We start from the raw sequence: 25,059 nt of genomic DNA on the forward strand, positions 1-25,059 counted from the left end.
GCTCTGAGGCCAGCATACATAATTCGTGTAGTGGAAGTTTTCCAGTTTTGGGACACCCAGAAATGAAATAAAATAGATCGATTTTTTTTCCCACGGAAAATCTTTTTACAGGAATCAAATTCCATATAGTGTCAAGAAAGCAGGTTATTTGCATAACTAAAGGCTTGTTTTTAATAGGCAATAGAATCTGTTCTCAATAATACACCTTTCAGTTACAAGATAAAAATAATGGAAGCAAATGTTCCCTTAAAAAACAATCAGACACAGTGTGTAAATTTCTCTAGGTGTTCCAAGCACTCGATAAATGAAAGGACTTTCATTTATTACTCAAAAAAAGTACCCACAAAATGGCCTTATAGAAACGGCATTTTACCACAGATAATAAATTTTTCAGCTATAAAATGCACAATGGATTCCTTCCCTCCCACAATTCTTTTAGGGAAAATTAATGGAGAAAATAAATCTATACAAATAAACCCTACTTAGCATGACAGAAAAAAGTGAGGCCATACAGGTTAGTGGTTAAAACCGCATTTTATGATGGCAGACCTGGATTTGAATCCAGAAAGACCTGAAGGGGAGAGAGACAGACAGACAGACAGACACTCCTGGGTGAGCAAGGTATTATTATCTCATTTTACAGATAAGGAAACTCAGGTTCAGTTATGTATGCATCTTGCCCACCACCATAAAGCTAACAATTGGCAGTGCTGAGATTCAGACGCAGGCCTGCCTGCCACGGAAGCCCATGCTAAGCGGCATCTGCTAACAACCGACGGTTCCCGGATGATACTGTTGCTGCTGGTCTGGAGACCACACTTCAAGACCACTGTTTATAAAAAGTCAACAGCTGGCAATAAATAGCCCCATAGTGGAAACAGGTGTAAAGATCTGCAGGCCAGTTTCACAGATCAGTTACACATAGTACAGTCAAGATTTCTGGAACCTAAGTAACATTGCTGAGTTGTCACATGTAGTGCATCACAAAGACCAGTAGGTGAAGACTGTGCTGACTACAGGACTCTCTGCCCTAATATTTATCTAGAAATCCATAAGCTGGCTATGTAGTGACAGATGTATGTCTGCTGTCTGATGAAAACAAAGTTTCTTAGGGACATATAACTGAGCAAAGCTGTCTGAAAAGGGATCTGAGGGTTTCTTCTAGATTTCGGTTTTATGCCACATCAGCCTCTTGGTCTTACTTTTCAGAACCATTAGTCATGATGCAGACAGTATGGGGGTGTGGGGGGCAAGTGTGCCTGCCCTGGAGTCACAGTGTAGAGATTTGACACTCCCATTTACTAGCTGTATGACCTCTGGTAAGTTAACTCTTAGGTCTCTGTCTTCCCATCTATAAAAGGAGGAGGTTAGTCATCCTTACTTCACAGAGTTGTTGCAAAAGTCAATGAGATAAGGCATGAAAGAAACCTTTGAATTGCACCTGCCGTGTTCTAAGTACTCAGCAACTGTCAGCTATTATTTGTCCCACTACTGAGCCAGGCCATATACACAGGGGAGGTTTTTCTGATTCTCTTGATGACAGTTTGTGACAAAATCTCACCCTGGTGCCTGCAGATAAATGTGATCATGAAAGTTACTGGGCATCTATAGTGTGCTGCATATCAGAAACACATTTCCCTTAGATGTTGGCGTCCCTACACTTTGTTAAAAATAAATCTTACTTAAAATTTCCTTTTGCCAACCCTAAATAACCCTGTACATTCCAAAGGTAACTATACTTCATACACATGCATTTTTTCATTTAATTCCTATGAATATCCTGGGAGGTCGTTGTCACTGTTTCTATTTTAAACATTGCAAACTGGAGCTTAAGAGGTAAAGTGACAACCAACCGATAAGCCAGAAGGTGAGCCCAGATATATTTGAGACCGAAGCCTATAGTGCCTTCAAATTTATAAACTGAAACATGAGAGCTTGTGCACAATACTTTTTTGGAGCAGTGAGAGGGCTGACTCACACATATAATATTTCATTTTCAATATTATGAGTGTTTCCCTTAGAAGAATTAGTGGGATAACAGAAATACCAAATTAGGACAGATAAAGTATCTAACAGTCAAGGTTGTGGAGTTTAGACACTGCATGGCATCTTATCTGTTCCGTATGAAATAGAACAGAACAGAGACTAGAATATCCAAAACTTTTGGGGGACACCCCCTTAAATTTAGAAGAAAATTAGGGAAGAGTTCAGATGAACGTGTGATCGATATCAAGCCTGGGGAGCCTCCTCTGCAAGGGTCAGCATTTTGATTCTCACTGAGTGACTATCAGAACTTAGATGACCTGCTCGCCTGCCCTGGACAGAGCCCAAGCGCTCTTTCTCCTCTTACAGGAAAACACCACAAATTTCCCTGAGCAGTGGGTTGCTACCTAGTTTTGTCCCTTGACCTCTATCTGCCCCGATATTCTGGCCCCTTGCAGTTGAGGCACAATAAGGTAACATGGTAGGGAGTCATCTTGGCCTGAGGCTCTTCTTGTGAGGCATACCTGGCTATTTAGGATCTGGAAGACCCTCTGCTGCAGCGTCTGGCCGGCCTTGGGCCTCACAAGGATGTAAATGACTTTCAGGTCGGGGCTGGTGCGAAACAGCTTCTCCATCAGCACTTTGCCCAAGAAGCCTGTGGCCCCAGTGATGAGAATAGACTTGCCGCCATAGAAAGCTGCGATCATGGACATGATTCTTCCCTTTGTCTTTATAGCTCCAGAAAGAGGTTCCTGAAAAGGAAAATAATGAAAGGTTACACTCTCAGAATATCTCAAACGCAGCCATTTAAAACGTTTCTGGTGCTTCCAGGAGTTTCGAGTGCAGAAAAAGTTCAGACAGAGCAAGAGCATCTTGGCTTACTGGCAACACGATCCATTTCAGTCAATATTTATTGAGCTTATTCTACATGCCAAGACTTCAAAAAATGAGTAAGACATGATTCCTTCTCTGCAGGAATGGCTTGTAGTCTGATGGAGGAGACAGCCACGTGCAGAGATGGGTCCATGTGACTGGCTAAGTGCTAGAGGAGGAGGGTATGGCAGCATCTGGAACCCTCGGAGGGCCCCTAGGTGGTGGCACTTGATGTAAAACTTGGAAGCCGGGAAGGGCTGGGCAAGGGTGTTCCAGCCCAAAGCAGAGAGGTCCAAGGAATGGGGGAAATCAAAGGAATTCAGTGTTACAGGAATGTAAAGCGGAACGGCCCCATCACTGTGCAACCAAAGCTTAGAACAGTGACCAAAATTTCTAAAATTATGATGCAATTAATATTTCAGTTGCAGTTCTATTTAGAGAAAATAGGAGCAATTAGCTTTTGGTTTCACTTGAACTAACAGGTCCTGGCCTACCCAGTCATTCCTGAATAAATATGTTTTCCTCTTCCTGGAGCTGAAAATGGGTCAAGCGCATTCCTTTCCTTCATATGCAATTCAGGGGGTTGAAGTGTTGCAAAAGACAAAGGGGAGAGAAGCTGAACAAGTGAGGCCACCGACTGGAGGCTCTGTGAAGCCCTGAAACAGCACCAGCCAGAGCTCAGTGCCTTCCAGGCACTGTTGTCAGGAGCACCGAGAAAGTAGTTAGCAAATCTGGGTGGGAAGCCAGATGCGGCACTTAGATGCAGGGACTCCCGGCAAAAGGCACCACATGCCGTACAAACGCCACATGAAATGCTCTGTCCTCCAGCCTGGGTTAGTAACTGTTGACCGGAAACTGTGGCAGAGAGCTTTGAGCGCAATGGTGCTGGCAGTGTGGGGCGGACTTTCCTGTCTGCCTGACTTCGCTGACCGCCCCAAGTCCTTGGCTTCTGCTTGGATGGGATTCGGGTGGACCTTGCAGAACGCAACCCCAGAGACAGGCCCTGACATCAGGGCTTACAAGGAAGAAGGAAAACAAGTGAAAGGCTCAACACCCTGCCTGCTGAGCTCCAGGCAAGACCTCTTTGCCAGCGGCTCCATGAGGAACAGTGACTTCACAGTTGTTATTCAAACTTTTAAATGATTGTCATAATTAATACTTTGGGGATCTTGAAGCTGTGTTTTTGGGCAGGACTCTATGTCTTTGGAGGATCCGTTTATTCGTGAGTTAAATCAACTTATAATTTTGAGCACCAGTCATGCAGACTCTCTGCTACCTTCTGAAGCTAAAGGGATGAATAAGGCAAACAGATCTGTGCTGTCACTCTAGCAAGACAAAGGTAAGTAAATACATAAACAAGATAACCGCAGACTGTGGTAAACACAAATAAAACAGGGATCGATGACAAAAATCGCACCGAATCATCAATTCTATTCACTTAAGGAAATATGGATTTCACATCATATTAGCTATATTCATTGAGTTACTATTTAAACCCCTTTTATTAAGAGCTGATGTGAGAAATATTATTTCAGGAACACATTGGGGCTTTGTGCAAACAGCAATTAAGGATGACGTTTGTTATGTTACATAATGTTACTCCTATTACAATCCAGTGATTTTCTCAAGAATGTAGCCCTTGGGAAAAGTATTGAACAATCGTGCCTTGCCCGCCTTGAAGCTCAGAAAAGTGATGTCACCACATTTGGAAAGCAGTATAACATCCTAGGTAACATGCAGGTTCTAAACAAGACTGTCTGAAATCAAATCCCAGTTCTAGCACTTGTTAGATGTGTAGGCAAACTGTTAATCTCTCGATGTGACAATTTGCTTATCACTAAATGGGGATTAAAAAAAGTATGCACTTAATAGTTCTGTGGTGTGAATTATGTGAGTGAATGCATTAAACTCTCAGTAATATGGTACCATATATATATATCCGATACAATGTATATACTTCCATACATACTCAATAAGTATTAGACATTAATAAAGCCACTGGTTCCTCATTTTGCCTCTCAGGATTTTTTGGCCTTACCATTTGCCATCTATTTTAAATGTTCTGTTTTATGCATTTTATATACCCTCTTTTGGAAATAGGAAGAGACAACTGATAACTTAATCAATCATCAAGCCAAGTAAACTGTTTTCCCCAAATGTAGCTCTCCTTGATGATAAATCTTGCCAATTCTTTCATATGTAAAAATGCCTAAGCACCATATGCCTTTAGTAAATAAGTAAATGAGCATGGTTGTTGGGAAAAATACAGAATGGAAATTGTTTGGACAGGGTGACATCCCCGCTTCATTTTCTCTGAAGATGTCAGATGCTTGTTTTATAATATCATGTGTCTTAGTGGAAAATACACTTTTTTGTAGAAATGCAAACATATTGTTAAGACCTTATGGTCCCAGACACAGTTTTGCTACATGTGATAAACATTTTCAAGAGCAGGTAACGTATCCCTAACAAGCCTAGTTCTTGTGGGACAAAGGAAGCTTGAGGTGTCCTCAGAGAATGCACTGTGCCCGCTCTGCCTGGAGTCCGGATGCTTCTCAAACACAAGAACCACGGCAGAGCACACGGAGCCCTCCGACAGGAACACAAAGCGTAAGCCAGTATCGCCTGGTGCTCCCTGTCAAGAGCAGGTGGCTGAGGAGTCTTGTGATTTTGAAGAATGTCAGTGCGAAGTCCTCATCCTCAGATGGAAGCTGCACTGGAGAGGTTTCTTCTCCCTTTTGCATCTACTCTCGATACGGCTTTGTCCTTGGCCCAGACACTTCTCTACAAAAATCTGGCTCCCTGAAATCCATACCATATGTAATAGCTTTGCAGAGTCCAGGAACTGTTAACCCTTGATAAAACTCATTAAAATAATTAAGCTAGTTATTTTAAAAATTAAAATTATTTTATGCTCAGTAATGGATGATATGCAACTCTAGGAGGAGGAATATGTTTAGAAAAGCTGATGGGGCCACGGCTTGCCTTCCCCGTTTTCTCAGATGGGCAGTGCAGAAGGGCAGTTTCCTATTCCCCACGCGCATTATGTTTGTGAGAAGCCTGAGTCACTGTGACCAGCTCCAGAACAGAAAGGCCGTAGGAGTGCACAATGCGACGGTGACTAGCTGTAAGCCAAGAAGAAGGTTCTCACCCCAAACCCAATTTGCTGGCACCTCAGTCACGGACTTCTGGTCCCCAGAACCATAGGAATGAATGTCTGTTGTTCAATACACCCCGTCTGTGGTGTTTTGTTACAGCGGCTTGAGCAGACTAATATACCCACAAATGCACACCAACAGAGACACACTCATTTTTAGATAAGTGAGTGAAATAACTCTTGACAATAATTCCTACCAACCTTTTCCATTCTGGAGTAAACCTTTAAGATGGAACAAATGCATCTGTCTCGTTTTCCATCTTTACAGCACACAGGTAGGATACTGATTCTCAGTTTTCACACGTTTGTAAAAAATACGGTCAGGTCTTTCATGATAAACCACAGAAACTTCATTAATCTAAGCCTTAAAAGTCTGTATATAAGTCACATACCTGTTTGTCAAGTATTTAGCAAAAAAAATTTTTTTAATCAGAGAGTTCCTTCTTTGATTTCTTTAGTTTCCTGAGTGTTTCCTATATTATAAAGTTCAGTGATAAACTTGGATACCTTTCACTGTGGGCTTGTTATATAAAGTTTTTTTCTGGAAGAACTTTTAAGTTCTTGATGGAGGCACAGTAACCCCCCAGGGTGCTGTGGGCAGCTGTTAGGGGCACAGACCTCACTAATTGGATTCGCAATGCTCCACAGTCAAGGAAAACCAATTTGGAAACAGTCCCGTCTGGGGAAGGATACTGCAGGCTGGGTTTAAGAACAAAATTTAGCAAATTACCTCAACACATTTTTCTTAATTTGCTTCTTCTTAGCACATTAGCAAATCTTCAAAAACTACAAATTTAACAGAAATGAAAAAGAAGGAAGATATGACCTAAATCCATCATTTCATCATAATTGATTAAATAGGTGCATTGAGTTCTTGCCATGTGCAACACAAGGTTAGGTGCAGATGATTAATATGTAAGCATTCTTGCTAAATGGTAAAGCATTACAAAAATGCGTGGTATTGTTATTATTTGTAGGTAAGTCAAACAGCAGTCAGTAGGTGAAGAGTCTCAAATGCTTTCAGGTGAGTCAAATTCAAATATGAATCTTGATGTTTCCTATTTCCTGTTGGTGAATTTTAAAAATTGGGTCAGGTTATAAGTAAAACAGTTGACTGATCAATTAAAACAATAGCCAAAGGAACCCAACTGAATGGATAGTAAGCCAACCCACTTTTTTGTGTTCTGCTTAGAATTCTAATTAAAGTCTAGTTTTTTAGGAGACAACATGGCACAGATTATCACTGTATTTGAGTGCAGTCCTCTAGAGAAATGGAACCAAAGGGATGGGTATATATAATTTATATATAAAATATATATAAATGAGAGAGAGAGAAAGCGCCAGAGAGGGGGGGTGGTATTTTAAGGAATTATGAGATTGTGGAGACTTGTTAAGTACAAAATATGTAGATTGGAGACTGGAGGAGGAGGTGCAGTTTGAGCCCAAAGTCGGTCTGCTGGGGGAGCCCTTTCTTGGGGAGCATCAGGCTTTGATCCATGAAGGCCTTCAACTAAGGGCTGAGGTCCACTCACATTATAGAGGATAATCTGCTTTACCCTAAATCCACTGATTTAAATGTCCATCTCAACAAAATAACACCTTCACAGAAACATGCAGAAGAGTGTTTGACTAATACTTGGTCACTGTGGCCCAGCCAAATTGGAATATGGAATTCCTCATCCTAAATCCAATCCTTGTCAACTTGTCAGCCACACGTCTCCTTAAAACATACTTCATCTCCAAATAAAGACAGTAACAAGGTCATACATCTGCCCAACATGATACAGCTATCCTGCATCTGCCTGAAACTGTGCTATAATATGGTACGTATACCATGTCTATACAGCCGCACTTCTTGGCCCTGCAGTGCTGTGGCTGCCCGCTTTGGGTGTGTCTTCATATCAGCCCTTCTTCTGTCAACTGACTGTAGAGAATTCCCCCTGAGGCCACAGCGCAGGCTGAGAAGGAAGGTAATACAGGAAGGCATTTGGGCCACTTCCTCATGCAACTTACTGGTGCCTTTGGGGCCTGCTTGGGCCTGATCAGATATATACAACTTCCACTCGGTGATGGAGTTGCTGCTGTGCACTCCCAGCTTTACGGCACGGTGAGTCAGATGACCCCCAGTCCGAGGACAGTTCAGGTTGCACGGTAACTTGGTGGCCCACGGTTAAGTGTTCAGGGTCTACTAAAGCCCAGCAGCAGGCTTAAAGCTGTTTCTTATAAGCACAGTAGTTATCCACGGGGGATGGCAGGGATTTGCTCCCAAATCCCGAGAGCCTTTGCTGGGATTCACCAACAAGGGTTCCTGAGGGCCCCGAACAGAATCCCTGTCTGCTGCTGCTGCTTCATGCACACTGGATCTGCTGGGCCAGATGGTTCACGTGGCAGGGCAGCCTGAAGCCACACAGACCTTTCTCTTATTCTGGGCCCCAGTCAAAACCAGTAGCAATGTGGGTTATTCGCCAAATGGACCAAAGTATCACACTCAGATGAAGAATATATATGCCTCCCAAATCCAAAGAGACCCAGAGGGGTTATGTTTCTTTTTTGGTTGTAGGAGGGGGCAGATGCAACTATCCCTTCATTTTAGAAGGGGTATCTCAATGTGTCCTACACCACTGGACCCCTAAAATTTCACTGAGATGAAGGTTGCTGCATTTTTGTTGGATGTATTTGCCACCTTCTGGTACACAAAAGTCTTACAAGTAGTTGCTATTTCTTGCTCACTAGGTCCAATCCCCATAACATCATCAATATAATGCCCAGCGTGGTATCTTGTAGGGAAAGGTGATCAGTAGAATATGGATAACACAGGATGTAGCAGAGCAGGGCTTCAGTCCAGCCAGAGCCTAAGTTTGAGCTTCAGTGACCAGCCTGTGCTAAGGTGATTTTGGTAGAGAGACTGCCTACATATTTACTACAAACATCCGAGCTCACAGGTGTTACGCCTAAGAACAAACACAGTCTTGTAAGAAGTGGAATGCAGACACACCTTTTCAAATAAATAACTAAAGCTTTTAAACATTACTTTTTCTCTGTGTTTCTGCTTCTCCACACGGAAGGTTGAAACAAATGTTTACAAAATACACTGCAAATATACGTGCAGATAATAGAATAGCCCAATGATTAATAAATATACTGCATTGTTCTGACATGAAAGGGTTATATATCAAAATGTCCTAATTTCTTCTAAGATACAGTCTGCCACTCATATGGGTTGAAAGATTTACTCAGACTCACTCAAGCAGAAATAAAGTTGGAGATGTCTATTTCCTAGTCCATAGAACCTATATCTCAACCTTTTATTCAATCAAGGAAACTGCATGGAAACCAAATAGTTGGAATGTATGAAGATCTTTGAGAACAAGGCCCAATTAAAAGGAGATCGATTTAATATCATAAACTCAGTCCACCAAAAAGACAATCAATTCATAGAATAACAATGAAAAATCACTACAAAATCATAGCACAGATTACTATTTGCACTGAAATATTATAATGGTTTAGATACAAAAACACATGGTTCTTCTGCAGATACATGAGTTACCAGATTTGTTACTGTCAATGATTAGACACAGTATGTACTAACTATACCCACCCCTAGATACGGCACAGTATTAGTCCCTTTGTGCCCTGAGATTCCAGAAGTTTAGTCGTTGCCACATACCAACTAATTATTCTTGCACCAAGTGGGAAATTAATTTTTTTTAAAAGGTTAGTATGAAGGTTAGTTAAGTGTATGTAAATCAATATAATATAGTATGTTGGAAATCCTTATTTCCTAATGGAAGGCACCTGTGCCAGTAAATTGACAGCCTCTCTGGAAACATCTGAAAAAGAGTAAATATACTATCTGGAATGATGCAGTTAGGCCTCCATGAAGGACTAAGTTCTGAATTAAGGCTCATCCTCACCCTGTCAAAATTCTCTCCATGAGATGTTACTCCTCATCAGCACAACAAGAAGCCATAAACAATGAATTCTATTAAAAATCACCAAGCACTTTAGGCATTTATATCTAAGAGAAGGTAGTTACAGATCTGAAAAAAGTACTTTGTATTCATATTAAGCTATAGGTAGTAACTACACAAAATGAGAAGAAAAACACAGGTTCTGTACATCGAAGTGCAGGCTGTTAGTCCACCAAAGCTGCATTCGAGACCTCCCATGCTTAGTGGTTTAATATTACTTTAAAAAGAAAAGTAATTCTGCTAGAGTTACTATGTTATTTATATGGATAGGAACTCTATTTTATAGTGCTAATTAATAAATATCCTATCAAATCACCTGTTCCACATGCTTTTCACAGTATTAACCGGAATCATAACTGTAAAATACACTCTCCATAAAATATTATTCTGTGACAAGGATTGAATATTTTTCATATTATTAAGTCTACTGTTTCCTAGTGTAACCTCTTTCACCCTGTTCCAAATCTGAACCATTATTCAGAATTTATGGGCTAGTGCAATTTATTATGAACCTGTTTTATATCTAGGACAAACACTTAAGATTACTTATCTATCAACGGTTTTTGATTTTCTTCTGATTTCTATATATCTCACCTTAAGCTATAAAACAGATGTGGGGCGAAGGAGAAGATACAAGACTTCCAGAGTGTGCAGGTTCAACTGTCTCCTAAGGGCCTGCCTCTCATTGGATGGAAGCCCATGTGCCATGATGGTAAAAGGCAAAACGTGGTGTAGATATAATAGTATCTAAAGTATAATGTATATAATATAAAATAATATGCATTATACATATAACAATATGCAATATTAAGGTAACTACAGGAAGGAGTCGTTACTTCTTTAGGGAGTGAACAGTAAATCATTCATGCGCTGCAAAACTGGTTTTTAAGAAGACGTGATTGGAGATGCAGAAATTCAGGAGGTATTTGAAGTAGTGATGGTGGGAAAGCAAAGGTTTATGAGAAAGCCCACTTGGAGTGAAGTGCAAACTAGTGTGGCTGTAGAAGACAATTCCTAAAAAGAAGGTGAGGAATCCCAGCCTCGAAGAAGAGATGGCAACAGATTATGGAAACTTCAGTGCTTAGATAAAGAGGTAGGACTTCACTGGGACTGAAGAGTTGTGAGCAACAGAATGGTACTCTTTGGGAGGGGCTGAGAATGGAAGGAAAACACACATTTGGAGCCTGTTTCAATGATCCGGGCCAGAGGTTAGGAGTGAAACAACGAGAAAGGCAGTGGTGGTCTCACACTTTGGTGCAAATCAGATCCATTTGGGATGTTTCCCACCCCTTGTGCCATTCTGGTTCGGCAGATCTGGATGACGTTGTCCACTGATTGAATATATGTGAAAAACATTCATATAACGAGAGAGTACAAACACCTACATAGGGCAGAGGCGGATTTCAATTTTAGCCCCACTGTTGACTAGCCATACCCTTCGGGCAAGGGACTTAGACCCCCCCACATGCAGCCTGAGACACCTCATGAAGCCAGCCTGCTATACATTCGATTGGCAGGAAATCAAACTGCTATCTCTAGTACCAATCCAGGAAGCAAAACAATAATTTCTGTAACAGTTGGCCCATAACAGCCAGGACTTCATTCACCATTGACGGCTTCCCTAATTTTTGTCCCACTACCAACTCAGTACCCACCAGGGAAAGCCAAATTGGTTATGTACCAGTAACCAATCACATGGGATGGCCTGCTTCTAGGGAGCTCTCCTGCAGCTCCTTCAGGCCAACAGCCCCCAATCAGGGCACCCCTAAAGTCTCCCCCTTTCCAACTGTAAAGCTTCCCCACTCTTCTGCCTGCATCTGAGTCTGTGCCGAAAGGCAAGTGATGGGGTCCAACTCCCTTGCACAGAATTAATAGCCTTTGCTTGTTACCATTTGGTTGGTCTTCATCTATTTCCATGCAACTATTATACTCCTGTGGGTCAAATTACAGTATTTCCAGAATCTCTTGTCTGGCTTTAGTGCATCTCCGTATCCCTGGGTAAATTACCTGGGTGATGGAGGGCTTCTCTGAACCCAAGAGGCTGGAGCAGGAGAGAGACGGCCCCTGGACCGCTGCTTGTAAGCAATAAACGGGTTTTAAACTTTATTTCTCCCGTTAACTGATTTCGGTCTCAGCTAGGTATTTTGCCTTGGGATTTCCTCTTCACGGAGTTGCAACTCATTTTACAGATATGGGAGTTTATAGAAATTAACTTTTAAATGGGGGTCACCTAAGTGGCAGAGCAAGGTTTTAAGATCTCCCTAATTGTAAACTTACTCCATTAACCATTATCTAAATGTAGAAAAGACAAGAGACTCCCTCCACCGCCCTCTGTTAAACCTCATCTGAACTTCTGGAGTACTTCTGCGTCTCCTTAAAGGGAGGTGACCCCAAGTACAATGATACTGGTCTACAGACAGGCCTGCTGGTTTAGCAGAAAGATTCAACTCAGATGCACTATGCAGTTTAAGGATCTATCTAGGGCTTTAATGGTAAGCCTAATTCTATATTTCTTTACTATGGATTGAATATATGAACAGGTTCAGACTCCAGTAGGTGGAGAGACTTGAGTTGTTTTGTGGGGAAATAGTTCTGACAGTGCTGTCACTGATTCCTGGGACCACAGAGCCCCTCATTTCTGTTGCACCCCAGTGCCTAAATTAGGGCATTGCACTTACTGAGTGTGGGCTTCTAGGTGCCTTTAAAAGCATTTAAAAGTAACATGCTTCTTCCGGATGCAGACTTCTACCATGTGCACATTCACTGATTTAAAGTTCTGGGTCAACTTACCAGTTTAGTAGTGTTCAGAGGTCAAGCAGGAGAGTTGGTTCAGGATAAAAAAAAAAATCAAAGAGAAGAAGCTTTTTGTTTTAGTTCCTGTATTTTATTTGTCTTTTTGGGTTACCCAGCTCTAAAAGGAATAAAGGTGCCAAGGGAAAGGCCTGTAAGTCACACAGACTTTCCTCTCCAGCCCACAGAAGCCCGGAAATTTTGTGTCAAGACTGGTGTGAATCCTTCTGTGCCACAGGAAGTGCTGGGCACTGAGAGGGAGATAAGAAAATATCCAGAGGCAGGCGCGTGCTGAGCGTTCAGACGGAGTGCTCCCAGGACCCACTCTGCCCCACCTGCCACCCTTCCGGTCCCTGAGTTCACCAACTGGAGAGATTTCTCGGCAGAGACTGGGGAGAGGGAGGGAGCGTGCTCGGCGCTCAGCGGCACCCGCCCCCACCACCCCTCTGCGGTTCTCCCGGGAGCATCCACTCCCTGGAGCAGCTGGGGTTCCTCCTCAGAAATGACAGCCAGGAAAGTGGGCAAGAAACACAAGGCCCGCTGCTGGGGAGGGCAACAGGGCAGCGGAGATGCTTGCTGTTCATTTTACATGTTGACACCGGAAGGAAAGGAAGGATTTTACCTTTCACATTTTTTTTTTGGGAAAAGGAGCTCAGAACATAACATCAAAGGAAACAGTGGGAACACTGTCAGGTGGCAGTGAGGTTTGCAAAAGCACCTCAGCATGTGAACATTAAAAAAGAAATACAGGGATTGTGCTGGAGAGACAAGAGGAGAGATGGGGAGAAGAAACTTTTTTTTCTCTACAGAGAAGAACATACACGCAAAAATAGAAACCACAATTTACAGAATATCTAGATAAAACACACCTAAAGTTTACAGAAATTCCTCCTTCATTTTCTTGTAGAAGTATTTTTAGATTTCTGTGAAATAGAAAGTAAAAAGTCGCAGTAGAAACCAGAGGAATTTAAAAGAGGACTGGAGTACATTTTAGTACAGGTTTACATATACCCGTAAACATCCATACATTAGATTCGTATGTAACATATATATATGTGATGTACATACCTTAATAATTCTTTAGTGCAAATTCTGAAATGACACTTTCAAAGCTAGCCTTTAAATACACAATAAAATTCTTATAAATATATGTTGTTAAAAGATAATATTGCTCTGCCTTCACTCATTTTACACTTCACTTTAGAGAAGGGAATTTATAGAAGCAAATTACAAGTCCTGCCCCTTCTCAAGGGAAGGGGACTATATAGGGTGTAGACCATTGAGGGTCTTCTTTGAATTCTGCCTATAATAGCAATATAAAGAAATAGGAAATTTATTGAAAGTAAACGAGGTAGCCACACAATGAACGGCTGAAAACTATCCATGGAAAAGATAGGAAGCCCGTTTGCATTTCCTAAGAGCTCGCAAAGATTTGTTCTTGTATCAGGAAGACAAGTATTAATTGACCAGATTATCTAGTCAACATGCCACCACTAGATAAATCAACTCCTTATTTTTTTTTGAACACCGTGTCCCTTTCCTCAAAGTTAAAAATCCTACCTTTGGCTAAGTGGGGCAGAGCATCTTGAGTGGCAGCCCCATAAAGTCTACCCACTAGGGGGAGAGAGAGGTGCTGCCCCAAATGGGGGTTTTGGCCAATAGAAGGGGAGATACTGAAGGGCCAGACACAAGTGTCCAGCAAAGGCACCATGACCAAAGACACAACTTTCCAAGGAGTGAAGGCCTCTCTCTGTACCTACTCGCCCTTGGACTCCACGTCCCCTATGGTGAATGGCGCTGGCACGGCTTCCAGGTTTAGTCCAAGAGAAAAAAGCCCAAACATTAGTAAATATATATGGATTCTAGATTTATTTTCCTACCATTACTGGACTCCTCAGTGTACCTCTTGTGGCCACGAGCATCAGGACTTATTAGAGGAAGTGGCTCAGTGACAGCCAATTTTCAAGTAAATGAATTGTGCATTTACTTTTACCGAGAGAGGCATGAAGATACATTTCCACAACACACAAAGCTGCTAAAACTGCATTCCCAGCAGGTGCTGTAGTGAAAATATGATGAGACTTTTCTACTTTGCACTTAAAAAATTCCAACCACTGCTTATTCCTTCATCCTGACTCGGGATCTTTGTTCTCCTTCTAGTCTATTAATCCTACCCAGCTTCTCCAGGAACATCAATCCTACTGCCTAAAAAGTAGAGGATATTGAGACAGAGAGAAGTCCCCAAAAAGAGGAGAGAGACAAATGCAAATGCGACCCAGGGCCAAATTCACGAATTAACTTTCAGCAGGAGTAGAGGCTCATACTAATTTGGTGTGAATACATGTAAGTGCATGCGGATCTGTGGCTGGCAAAGGAGAAGAGGGGGCAGTTGACAGATTGTGCGATTTACGCATGAGACGGCGACCTGACAGAGTTCCTAGCTTCAGCTTTCCATTTTCTGAAATAGGAAGGGAAGTCAGGTGCTGGAAACAGCATGGGAAATCGTGGTTAGAGAGTTTGGGGTGGCCAGGTGGAGTGGAAGGGCTACGGTTGAGAATTGTGAGATGACCAGCAAAAGTACCGCTGAGAATGAGGGTTCTGCCCAAACTGGAGGCAATCAGTGCATCAGTCTGCACACGTGTGTAATTTTCCACGCTGTGCTTTGTGGACCACGCATTGGGGCAGAGAAGCTGCATATTAGAGTTCTTTCAGGATGTGGGTCCTGGCGGTAAAGCACGGAAGGTAGCTAGAGAACTGAGTGCATGATTTAAGAAAATGGTTTAGTAGAAGGATTAAAAATTATATAGTCTAGACTGGTTAGGGATGGAAATGAAGCCAGGATGGGGGAAAAAGACTGACAGACTGGGAGGAAATGGAGGGGGGCGCGTCAAGGGACTGAGAAACTCACTGAGGTCAAAGAGTAAGGGTAGTGATAACACTGAAGGCTCCCACTTTGCAGTAACAGATTGCTTTTAGAGAGTAGGACCTGAAATTCAAGATTCCAGAGTTGAAGCCGCTCTGGGTGTCAACGTCCACAGTGTGGCCGTGGGAATGGTTATCAATGGGGAGTTGACCTAAAGAATACTGGAATTGCAACACAGGCCAAGGGATGGGTTGGTTTGCTGGGTCATTTACACTGATGTAGCCAGATTTGGAGAGAACAGGAAGGCGGTGACTCATGTGCTAAAGCTATGACACAATACAGAAGAATACCCAAGCTGCTGATGGGTGGCCGTGACACTAGACAGAATGATAATCAGATGGCCCGGCCTACAGAAAAGGTGTCTGGGGGTACCATGTTTCATCCAGAAGAGAATGCTGAACAGCTTCCTGACCACGGGAAAGAGCAAACTGTTTGAGACGGCTCCCCACAAGACACTGAAACTTCAGTTGAAACAAAGAGGTCAGAGGTGTAGAGGGCTTCCACCAACACGATGGGAAGGTCAGGAGGGAGGGACGCAGTAGGGAAAGAAGCCCGCAAGCAGGGAGGAAAGCACAAAGGAATGTGGAGACGAGTGTGATGGGGGTGAGGCGGGGGAGGAGCGGAAAGCATGAGAACAGCCTGAAGCCGACTCAGGGTCAGGGCAGATCCCTGGAGCGCTGGAAGCTTGACGATGTGCCCGGGTGGAGGCCTTTGCTCCAGTTTTCAAGGAGAAAGTGAGATCATGTCTTTGGAGAAATCTTAGCCTAGAATTGCAACAATGACTTCAGTTCTGGAACCCTCACCTTGTATCGGAAACAGCATTTGTCTCTTCCCAGGAACAAACCACAAAATCCTTATTTCTTGGGTCTGGATTCTGAAACCCCTTAGGAGACTCTTAGCTCTTTTTCGGCATCATAAGCCATCATATCACACCACCCCCTCTTGGAACCTTTGAAAACCTGGGTTCCCAAAGTTTCAGGGTGTGCATCCGACCGTGCCCAGTGTCCTCCCGGCTTCCAAGAGCTCTCTTCTGCTGCTGCATCTCTACACTATCTCTTGTATTTGACTCCTTGATGGAGAGGGTTGTTTCTTTTTAATTTCTGTATCCCCAGCAATTTGATCTGTGCATGGCACCTGAAAGGCACACACAATGTGTGTTCACAGTGTGTGAATGAGTGAAGAACACAAATAAATCTACTTGTATCTACCCATCCTTTTCAATAGAGAGAAAAGCCGACTCTCTTTGTATCTGGGGCTCATCCCTCTTGTTAATTTGGATTCCATGTCCTACAGGCTTCTTTGCGAGCTGTGTGATTGGTTAACCCGACCCTCTGTTGCATATCAATCTGCCCCATTCAAAACTATACTTCCTTACGGCTTTGGAAAAAATCTCTCACGAATTTCTCTATCCTGCCCAGACCTTACCCTGAGCTTCAGACCATAGTGCACCATTGCTTACTTGCGATTTCTACTTGGATATTGCAGACACCTTCACCTTAATTTTAAGATCTTTCCCCTAAAGACTGGTTCTTGTTCCAGTTTTTCCTGTATCCTTGAGTGAAATCACTGCCACCCTGTTGTACAAACCTGAATGCCAAAATTCACCTCTGACACTTCCTTCTCTCTCACCTCCATATGTACCATTACTGAGTCCCAACAGCTGCCTTGTGAATTGTTCTCACTACCTGCTTTTCCACATCGATCACACCACATGATCTAAGCTACCATAACATCCTGTCTGGATGTTGTGCCTACTAATAAGTTTTCCTCCATCCATTCTTACTTATGTCAATCCCCACTTCCAATCTTTTTGCCACACAGCAGCCAGATCTCACTTGAAAAATGAAAACTGATATCCTTAAATATCCCCAAATATCATTACCTTCCATTGCTTTTAAAATGAAGGTTGAAATCTCCAAGGTGACCTCACGCTGCCTCCCCAGCACATTGGAAGTGTGGTCTCCTGTGCTGGCTTTGCTCAGACATACCATCTTCTTTCATTTACCCAACACCCCAAACTCCTCCTACCACAGGACATAGCGCATGTCTAAGAGGCATCCCCAACTTAACATGCCTCCAGACAAGCTCCTGAGCCACCGCCCCTTACCAGTTCCTCTCAGCATCTTCCCCAGCTCAGTATATAAAAACTCATTCTTTGTGTTGCTCAGTGCAAAGATGTTAAGGCCATCCTTGACTCTTTTTCTTAAATTCTATATCTAGTCCTCAGCAAATCCCTTCAGCTCTGCCTACAAAGTATATCCAGGATCTGACCACTTCTCACCATCTTTCCTTGTACCAACTTGGTCCAAACCATTATCACAAGAGCCTCTCACTGGTTCCTGCTGCCCTCACTGTTGCTCTGTTAATAGTCTATTCTCCATATATTAGCTCAAGTGTCTATCACTTCTGTGCTCAAAGTTTCCAATGGTTGTCCTTCTCACATTAAAGAGACCAACCATTTGACCCCATTACCCTTCCTGATGGCGTCTACTCTTACTGCCCTGCCGTTCCCTGCCCTCCCACACTCAGACATGGTTCCTCCTGTTCCTAGAACCTGTCCAGGGGTGCTGTCCTCCAGGCCCCAGCTCTCATTCGGCCCCCTGCCCAGAGAGGCATTCCCCACTCGCAGCTGTATGACTTGCTGTCTCCCTTTCAAGTCTCAGCTCCAAGTTAGCTTGTCAGGGAGACCTCCCCCCAGCCATGTCCTACAGAATACCCATGCCATCTCTACACTCTGTACGCCCTAGTCAGCTCTCTTTATTTTTCTTTATGGCTCTTGCAGCTACGTGATATCATTTATGATTACTTGGTCATTTGTTTATAGTCCGCACGATGAATGTTGTTCCCTTTCCTGGAACATACTCCAGCCCATCTTTGTCTTATCAACTTCTAGTTACCCTTCAGAGGTCAGTTTATCACTTCTACTGAGACCCCTTCCCTGGCCTTCTATATTCGGTCTACTCGGTAATTCAAGGTCATTCCATGTACCTTTCTCCATCATACTTATCACAGCTATAAGTCACACTTCTCTGTATGATAATATTGATTAAAATTGCTGCCCCATTAGATTTTAGAGTCCATGAGGGCAGGAACACGAGTTGCTTTTGCTCAACACTGAATCCTGGGGATTTGGTGCACAGCCCACCCTTGACAGGCTCTCAATAAAGACTTCTTGAATGAATGAATGGATCAAGGACCAAATGGAGATGGTCTCTTTACAAAGTTTCTGACATCTTTACTCCGCTAACCAGTTTCTTTTGGTCGCTCAGAACTTTATTTTTCATTGTATTTTCTTTACATTGAGGAATGAAACGGTCAGCAGGAACATCATGATTTAAGTGGGGTTGCTAGAAAAGTGACACCCACCTCAACCACCTGTGGAGCTAGCTGGTTTAAAAATCACATCCCCAACTGTCACAGTAAGTTTTTCATAGGGACTTATTAAAAGATATCGATACCTTCAGGAACCTCACACTTTATACTATCATGTTACTCCGTGATTGGAAGAATTAAACACGGATTACAACTCCAAAATACATCAATGGTCATACAACAGGTAAACCCTAAATGGAAGCTCAACACGCCATACTCAGTGGGGAAGATGGGTGTTAGAATACACTCTGTCATGGGTGGAAATGCTCTTAAAAACAACCACTGTTGACCTAATTACAAAGAATGTCAAAACTGAATAACTGCAAAAAGAAAAATGCTGAGTTCCTGAAAATGAAGAAGGTAAAAAAAAAAAAAAAAAAAAAACAACCTTAACAGCCTCTTTGCTTTTCTTCTACCCAAGATAAAGACATTCTTTTATGAGTTTCACCCTACGATGCTACAGGTGCCACTTAGGGATCTCCACACTTCAGGGAAGACTAAGATTTCCTTCTAGAATATGAATGAAAAAAATTGGAATGAATCACTGCAAAAATAATCAATTTTATAGCAAGTTTCTCAGTGAAGTTTTTTGGTAATACAATACTTAAAAATAATTACTTGTTTAAAATGTAAACTTTTAAAGTCAGTGTGACCTATGAGAGAGAGCAGAGATTATTTTAAAATGAAGAATCCTGACTATTTTTTGTTTCATTTGGAAACAAAACAACCAATATCAAAGGTGTGATTATTGAAATATTTAGCTGAGAAGGTAAATTAGTTTGGTAAAGGTAATGAGGTTTGAAAAACCAGTTATTTAAAAGAAAACAAAATGGCAGCCAATTTATTTAAGTGCACCAATGGAATACACATAGGTTGTGGCTCTTTTCTGTCCTAGTGTTAAAAACAGATGTTAATTGCCCTGGGAAACTAAATGAACATAAAAATTCTTGGGAAAAAAAAATTTTTCCTGAAGTCAAGAGAACGCTGCTTTTTCAGGTTACCTTGGCTGACACTAATAATTCTTATTTCATAGTGTTCTTGAAAAATTGATTGTTTAACAAAGCAACCTGCCTGGATAAAACTGCTTGGAGACAATCAGTTATGAATAGTCCTGTGTGAAAGGCAAGTGTCCAAAAGGCTGATGCAGAAAGTCTTGGGGCAAATGCTGTACATACATGGAGGAGAAAATTATGAAACAAAAGGGACTACTTCTTCCCATAATCTAAAATTACCCATTCATTGTTCATTAACCCTAAGAAAGATGAAAGGGAGTATGTATGTTAATTGTCAGGAGTAAAGTAGATAATAAGGAACTATTATATCAGGTATAATAGAGAAATCATTATCCATTTATACTGACAGTGTTTTGTTTCAGAAATCTTCATTATAATGTTTCTATTTTCTTTCATTTCTCTTCTCAAAATTTTCTAGTAACTTCTTTTTAATATTGCCAATCAAAATGCCTTGAACAAAATGTTTTCCTAGCTCTTAGCAACCAAGGAACCAAATCGCTTGGCAAACACCAGAAATCAGAAATATAACAGTTAGAGCCCCTGGGCTGCCCTGCAGAGACTGGGGTACCTGCACATCCTAAGCGATCTTTTATTCTTCACCAAGATAGAAAAAATAATCTCCATATAAAGGGAAAGTTGAAACTTGCTTTGAATTTCATTTTCGAAATTTTGTTTTTAAAAGATCTAAGCAAAATAAGTTTTCAAAAAACAGTATGTTCTTGGTTCTTTCAAGTACAGCACCTCATCATGCTTGTGCACGGCGCTCCACAGGACATCTCCACTGTCCTCCCTAATGGCTCCCTGGGCTCCGAGAGAATCTAATGGTCTACAGATCATCATTCGAAATATCAGTTTAGGGGACTTCAGAGGCTCCACACACTGGTTCCAAACCAGGACGGGACTAGGACTGAAAATGATTCAAGGTAGAATGAACAAAGTGTGAAAATTAGACTTATAGCCAAGCTCTCTGATAAGATGGACAGAAAATATACGCCTCCTCCACAACACTAAATCAAAATGATTCTGGATGAATTAGAATTTCATTTTGGAAGAAACTCATCACTATAAGCAGGTCTGTTTCCAAAATAGTTTGGAAAAGGGACTTAACAGTTTTAACAATATTTAAATATGAGCAAAATTTGCATATGAACTTCTGCTAATTAACTCCTAACAGTTACTTTAGTAACAAAGACTCGGTCTCAGTGTTTTGTGGGCCTTCCCTGGCGGAAGTGAAGAGCAACGGTTTGAATCTGAAGGCAACTCTCAGATCACCTGTTCTTAAATCAATGAATAAAGCCGATACAGAGGCGTGACTGTGGGTTTTAGGAACAACACTACCAATTCCCCTTTCTCCCAACTCTTTTATTCAGAGTCAGTTTAACTCATGCAGGAAACTATATAATAAAACTACAAAGATATCTAACAATGTTAAAATAATTAAATCAGGAAGCCATTAGACTGAGGTGGCTTTAATGTCTCAGCAGCCTACATAAGGCGACCAAAACCTAAGCCTGTAAGGCCTTGAAGTTAGGAAACTGAAACCTAAGGACAAGGAATAGCAAACCACAGGCTGCCCCAAGATGGGCCATTGTGACAGGCTGATTACTCTGAGATGAAAAACCATCAAATCCCCAAAGAATCAGGATACTCTGACCCCCATCTACCCCCAACACACACACAACTCTATGAAAAGAATGTACATAGAGAAACTGTTCCAGAAGAGTATCACTATAGATAAGAGAACTATGTCATAATATAAACCTAGTGTGGTGGATGGGAACGGATGTGGCGAAATCTGCTCAAATTCCTCACTGGGCCCCATGGTTTCTGTGTGGCCCATCAAGTGTTCTGTTTATCAAACGTTCACTTTTTCCATATTCCGGTGAATGACTTCCCTTCTCCTGGGTTCAGGATGACAATATACCTTATTCCCTCTGACTGTCTTTGGAACCCGTGTCTATGACTTCCCGTAGGTGGGTAATTAAATTTTGGTTAATCTGTTGATCTGTCTCACGTCAGTCTTCAATCTGCTTCACTGCTGGGTCTCTGCCTTTCAGTTCCTTGTTAGCGGGCACAAGGACCGAGGAGAATGAACTCAACCCGTCACCAGAAGATGCTCCTGCCTAAGTATTCTCGATGGTAGAGAGCAGGCACCTTCACCTCCACCTGTTGTTACTCGGTTGGGAAACAAGGGAGGTTCAATCATGTTTGGAACTGGAACAAGATGAGGCCCCGCGGCAGCTGACGGTGCACGGAGTGACATCTGTTGGGGCCGCGCTCTGACAGCTTCTCCCCCCCGTGAGAACAGACTGCCTTCATTAACTTCTGCAGCTTATCTCACCATTTCCACATCAGCACTTGTCCTACCATCTTATCTTAATTGAGTAGCCAGAGACCTGTAGGAGACCTGGTTCTTCCTTGAGACACTGAAAGTATTATTATAAAGTATTCCAAGAGCACCTTCATACAATTTTCCCTCTGGAAAAAAAGAAATATGCTAATTGCTTAGAGTATAATATAACTGTAAACTTTGTCCTGTAACTGTAAATTTTGATCAACAATAATCACAGTAACTATAGCCAAGACATTTTGTGCCAAGCCTTCTGCTAAGGGTTTCACATGTATTATCCTATTTACTATATAAACGGGATAACATATATTTACTATAGGATTGTAATAATCCTATGAGATAGGCATGACTATTACAAATAACTAAGACTCAAAGAGGTTAGCAACTCTCCTTAAAGATTTTTATTTACAAAGCTAACTAATAGCTTGCTAGTAACATTATTTTTATATCCCTTTGCTTTAACCAAGAACATGCAGGAGTTTTAAGTACTTGATGACCCTACAGTTAGCTTATATAACCACACATCTTTCCTACTTTTGTACTAATTTCACTTTGCAACTTTAACATACTATTAATATATTTTTTTAAAATATTGCTTAATTCTAATAAATCACTACCTTGGTATGTATATGCTTTGAACATGTTTCCTGGAGAGAAGCCAGTTGAAGAAAAAAGGAGAAATATTTAGGGAATGAAGGCCATATTCTAAGTCCCCCATGCCCGACAGAATAAAGCCATCACAGCCTTCTGAGCACTTGGGAGCTGATTATTTAATAAAACACACAAATCTACTGTCAGGCATGAACTGAAATAAACTCTGTTCTGAGTATGAAAATTAAATTCTGCTTTTTAATTGATTTTTCCAGGCAAACTTAATAAAATGATCAAATGTGAACGAAGTATCATATTCTCCCCTGGGGCTCTCAGGTCCCCTTCTACTGCGCTCTGTGGGTGAACTCCATACGAAAACCCTTAGACTGTGTCTTTGCACCAGATGTGCCAAAGTGACACTGACAACACACACACTCCGAATCCAGTTTCGGAGCCTGGCGACAACCATCCCCACCTCACCCCACCTCACCCGTTCCTCACCTCCCCGAAAAGTTCAGCATTTCATGTCATGCAGTTATAGTGAAAAGCAATGTTTCTTCATTCAAACCTTCCAATAACTTGCAGTAACTGGCTCATGCTTCACAGCACAGAGTGAACCAGGCCTCATTTGTAACCAAGGTAGAACATTGCAGGCCTATTGGTTCTTCTTCACAGGAAATTAGTCATTGATTTCTTAGGATAAAGGAGCTCTGATGAGTGAGGTGCAGACCAAGGAAAAGTGAAAATGAGGTTAAAAAGATCAGTCTTTCACCCCAAGACTCATTTAGCTTGTCACTCCTACTATTAGCTTTACCAGAATCTGGGACTTCATTCCTGGCTCGTTTGTCTCTTATCTGTTTCTCTTATTTCTCTGGTTTTGGGTTTCTCCAGGACCAGAATGTATAGATCAGAGCTGCGCAGGAAATGGGGCGGAATTTAAATCAGGTCTAAAGAGCAATGGAAGGGGCTCCCATGGGCAGCAGCTTTTTGTCGGGGGAGCTCCAGCGCCGAGGGACAACGGTTCACCTACGGTTATACCCATGCGCCTGAGGCCCAGCTCACCCCAAGCTGACACGGGAAGGCTCTGCGGGCTGGGTGCCCATGCACACTGCAACCACCTGTGTATTGTGAGATACAGACAAAACCTGTCTTACAATGCCATCATTGCAGCCCGTGGCATGCCAGAGTTTGAGAAACATAACGTGATTATCTCCTTGGTGATGAGGAAGTGAATATCATCTTGTAAATCATTCAATCATTCATACATCAACAACGAAAAGTATCAATGACCTGCTGCGTATTAAGCGCTGCACTCGATAGTAGAGATAAAGAGTTCTGAAAGTGAAAAATGCACCAAAATATATGGACTTCAGGAGATACATATCCTTCCTCTTTCCCTTTTTCATCTCCCAAATCTATGTGTTTGCTTAGGGACACAGAGGGAAAGAGGTTTACAGACGCTGGAATGCCTCTGAGTATCAAGTCATGTGCTTAGGGTCTAATCACAACCCTGACATTTTAGTTAAGCCACTCTGGACAAGGTTTGTAAGAGCTCTGCACTTCACTTTCTCTGCCTATACTCCTGGGATTAGGATAACAAGGGGATTTGCCCAAAATGATTAAAGATATTGGATTAAAGTGAGGATTAAAGAGATTGATTTATATAAATGACTCAGGACACTGCCTGGCAAATAGCAACATATAAATATTATAAATATTCTCACCATCCATGAGGTTGATCAGATTTCCTAGATTTCACTGGGAACAAATTGCCCTTGTGTGTGCAGTTCTGCTAAAAGATTTTGTTCTGAAGGCACCTGGTGTCACTCATCTGTAACAGCATGATGAATAATGACAAAGCTTATTTTCCAGCGCTACAGAAGAACCAGTATGCTACCTCTAGCATTCTGACGTGGGCTTTACTAGTGGGCAAATCCCACTTTAGAAAGGGTATGGTGACAAAGACTACCTCCCTGACCAGTCAGGCTGCTCAGGGCCCTCTTCTCGATCAGGCCTTGATATTGGGACCCACT

General features: G+C 42.1%; 1 protein-coding gene across 3 annotated transcripts in view; it reads right to left on the reverse strand.

The window, feature by feature from the left end:
* FAR2 (fatty acyl-CoA reductase 2) overlaps positions 1 to 25,059 on the reverse strand; it is a 115,586-nt gene that overhangs the window by 36,122 nt on the left and 54,405 nt on the right. For all 3 annotated transcript variants that reach the window (XM_017662612.3, XM_037020296.2, XM_073223495.1), the window contains exon 2: positions 2,508 to 2,735. In XM_017662612.3, coding sequence (XP_017518101.1) covers positions 2,508 to 2,696 — 189 coding nt within the window. In that variant the 5' untranslated portion in view covers positions 2,697 to 2,735. The remainder of the gene's footprint in view (positions 1 to 2,507; positions 2,736 to 25,059) is intronic.

Source organism: Manis javanica, chromosome 15 (assembly GCF_040802235.1).
Source record: "Manis javanica isolate MJ-LG chromosome 15, MJ_LKY, whole genome shotgun sequence".
NCBI lineage: Eukaryota > Metazoa > Chordata > Mammalia > Pholidota > Manidae > Manis > Manis javanica.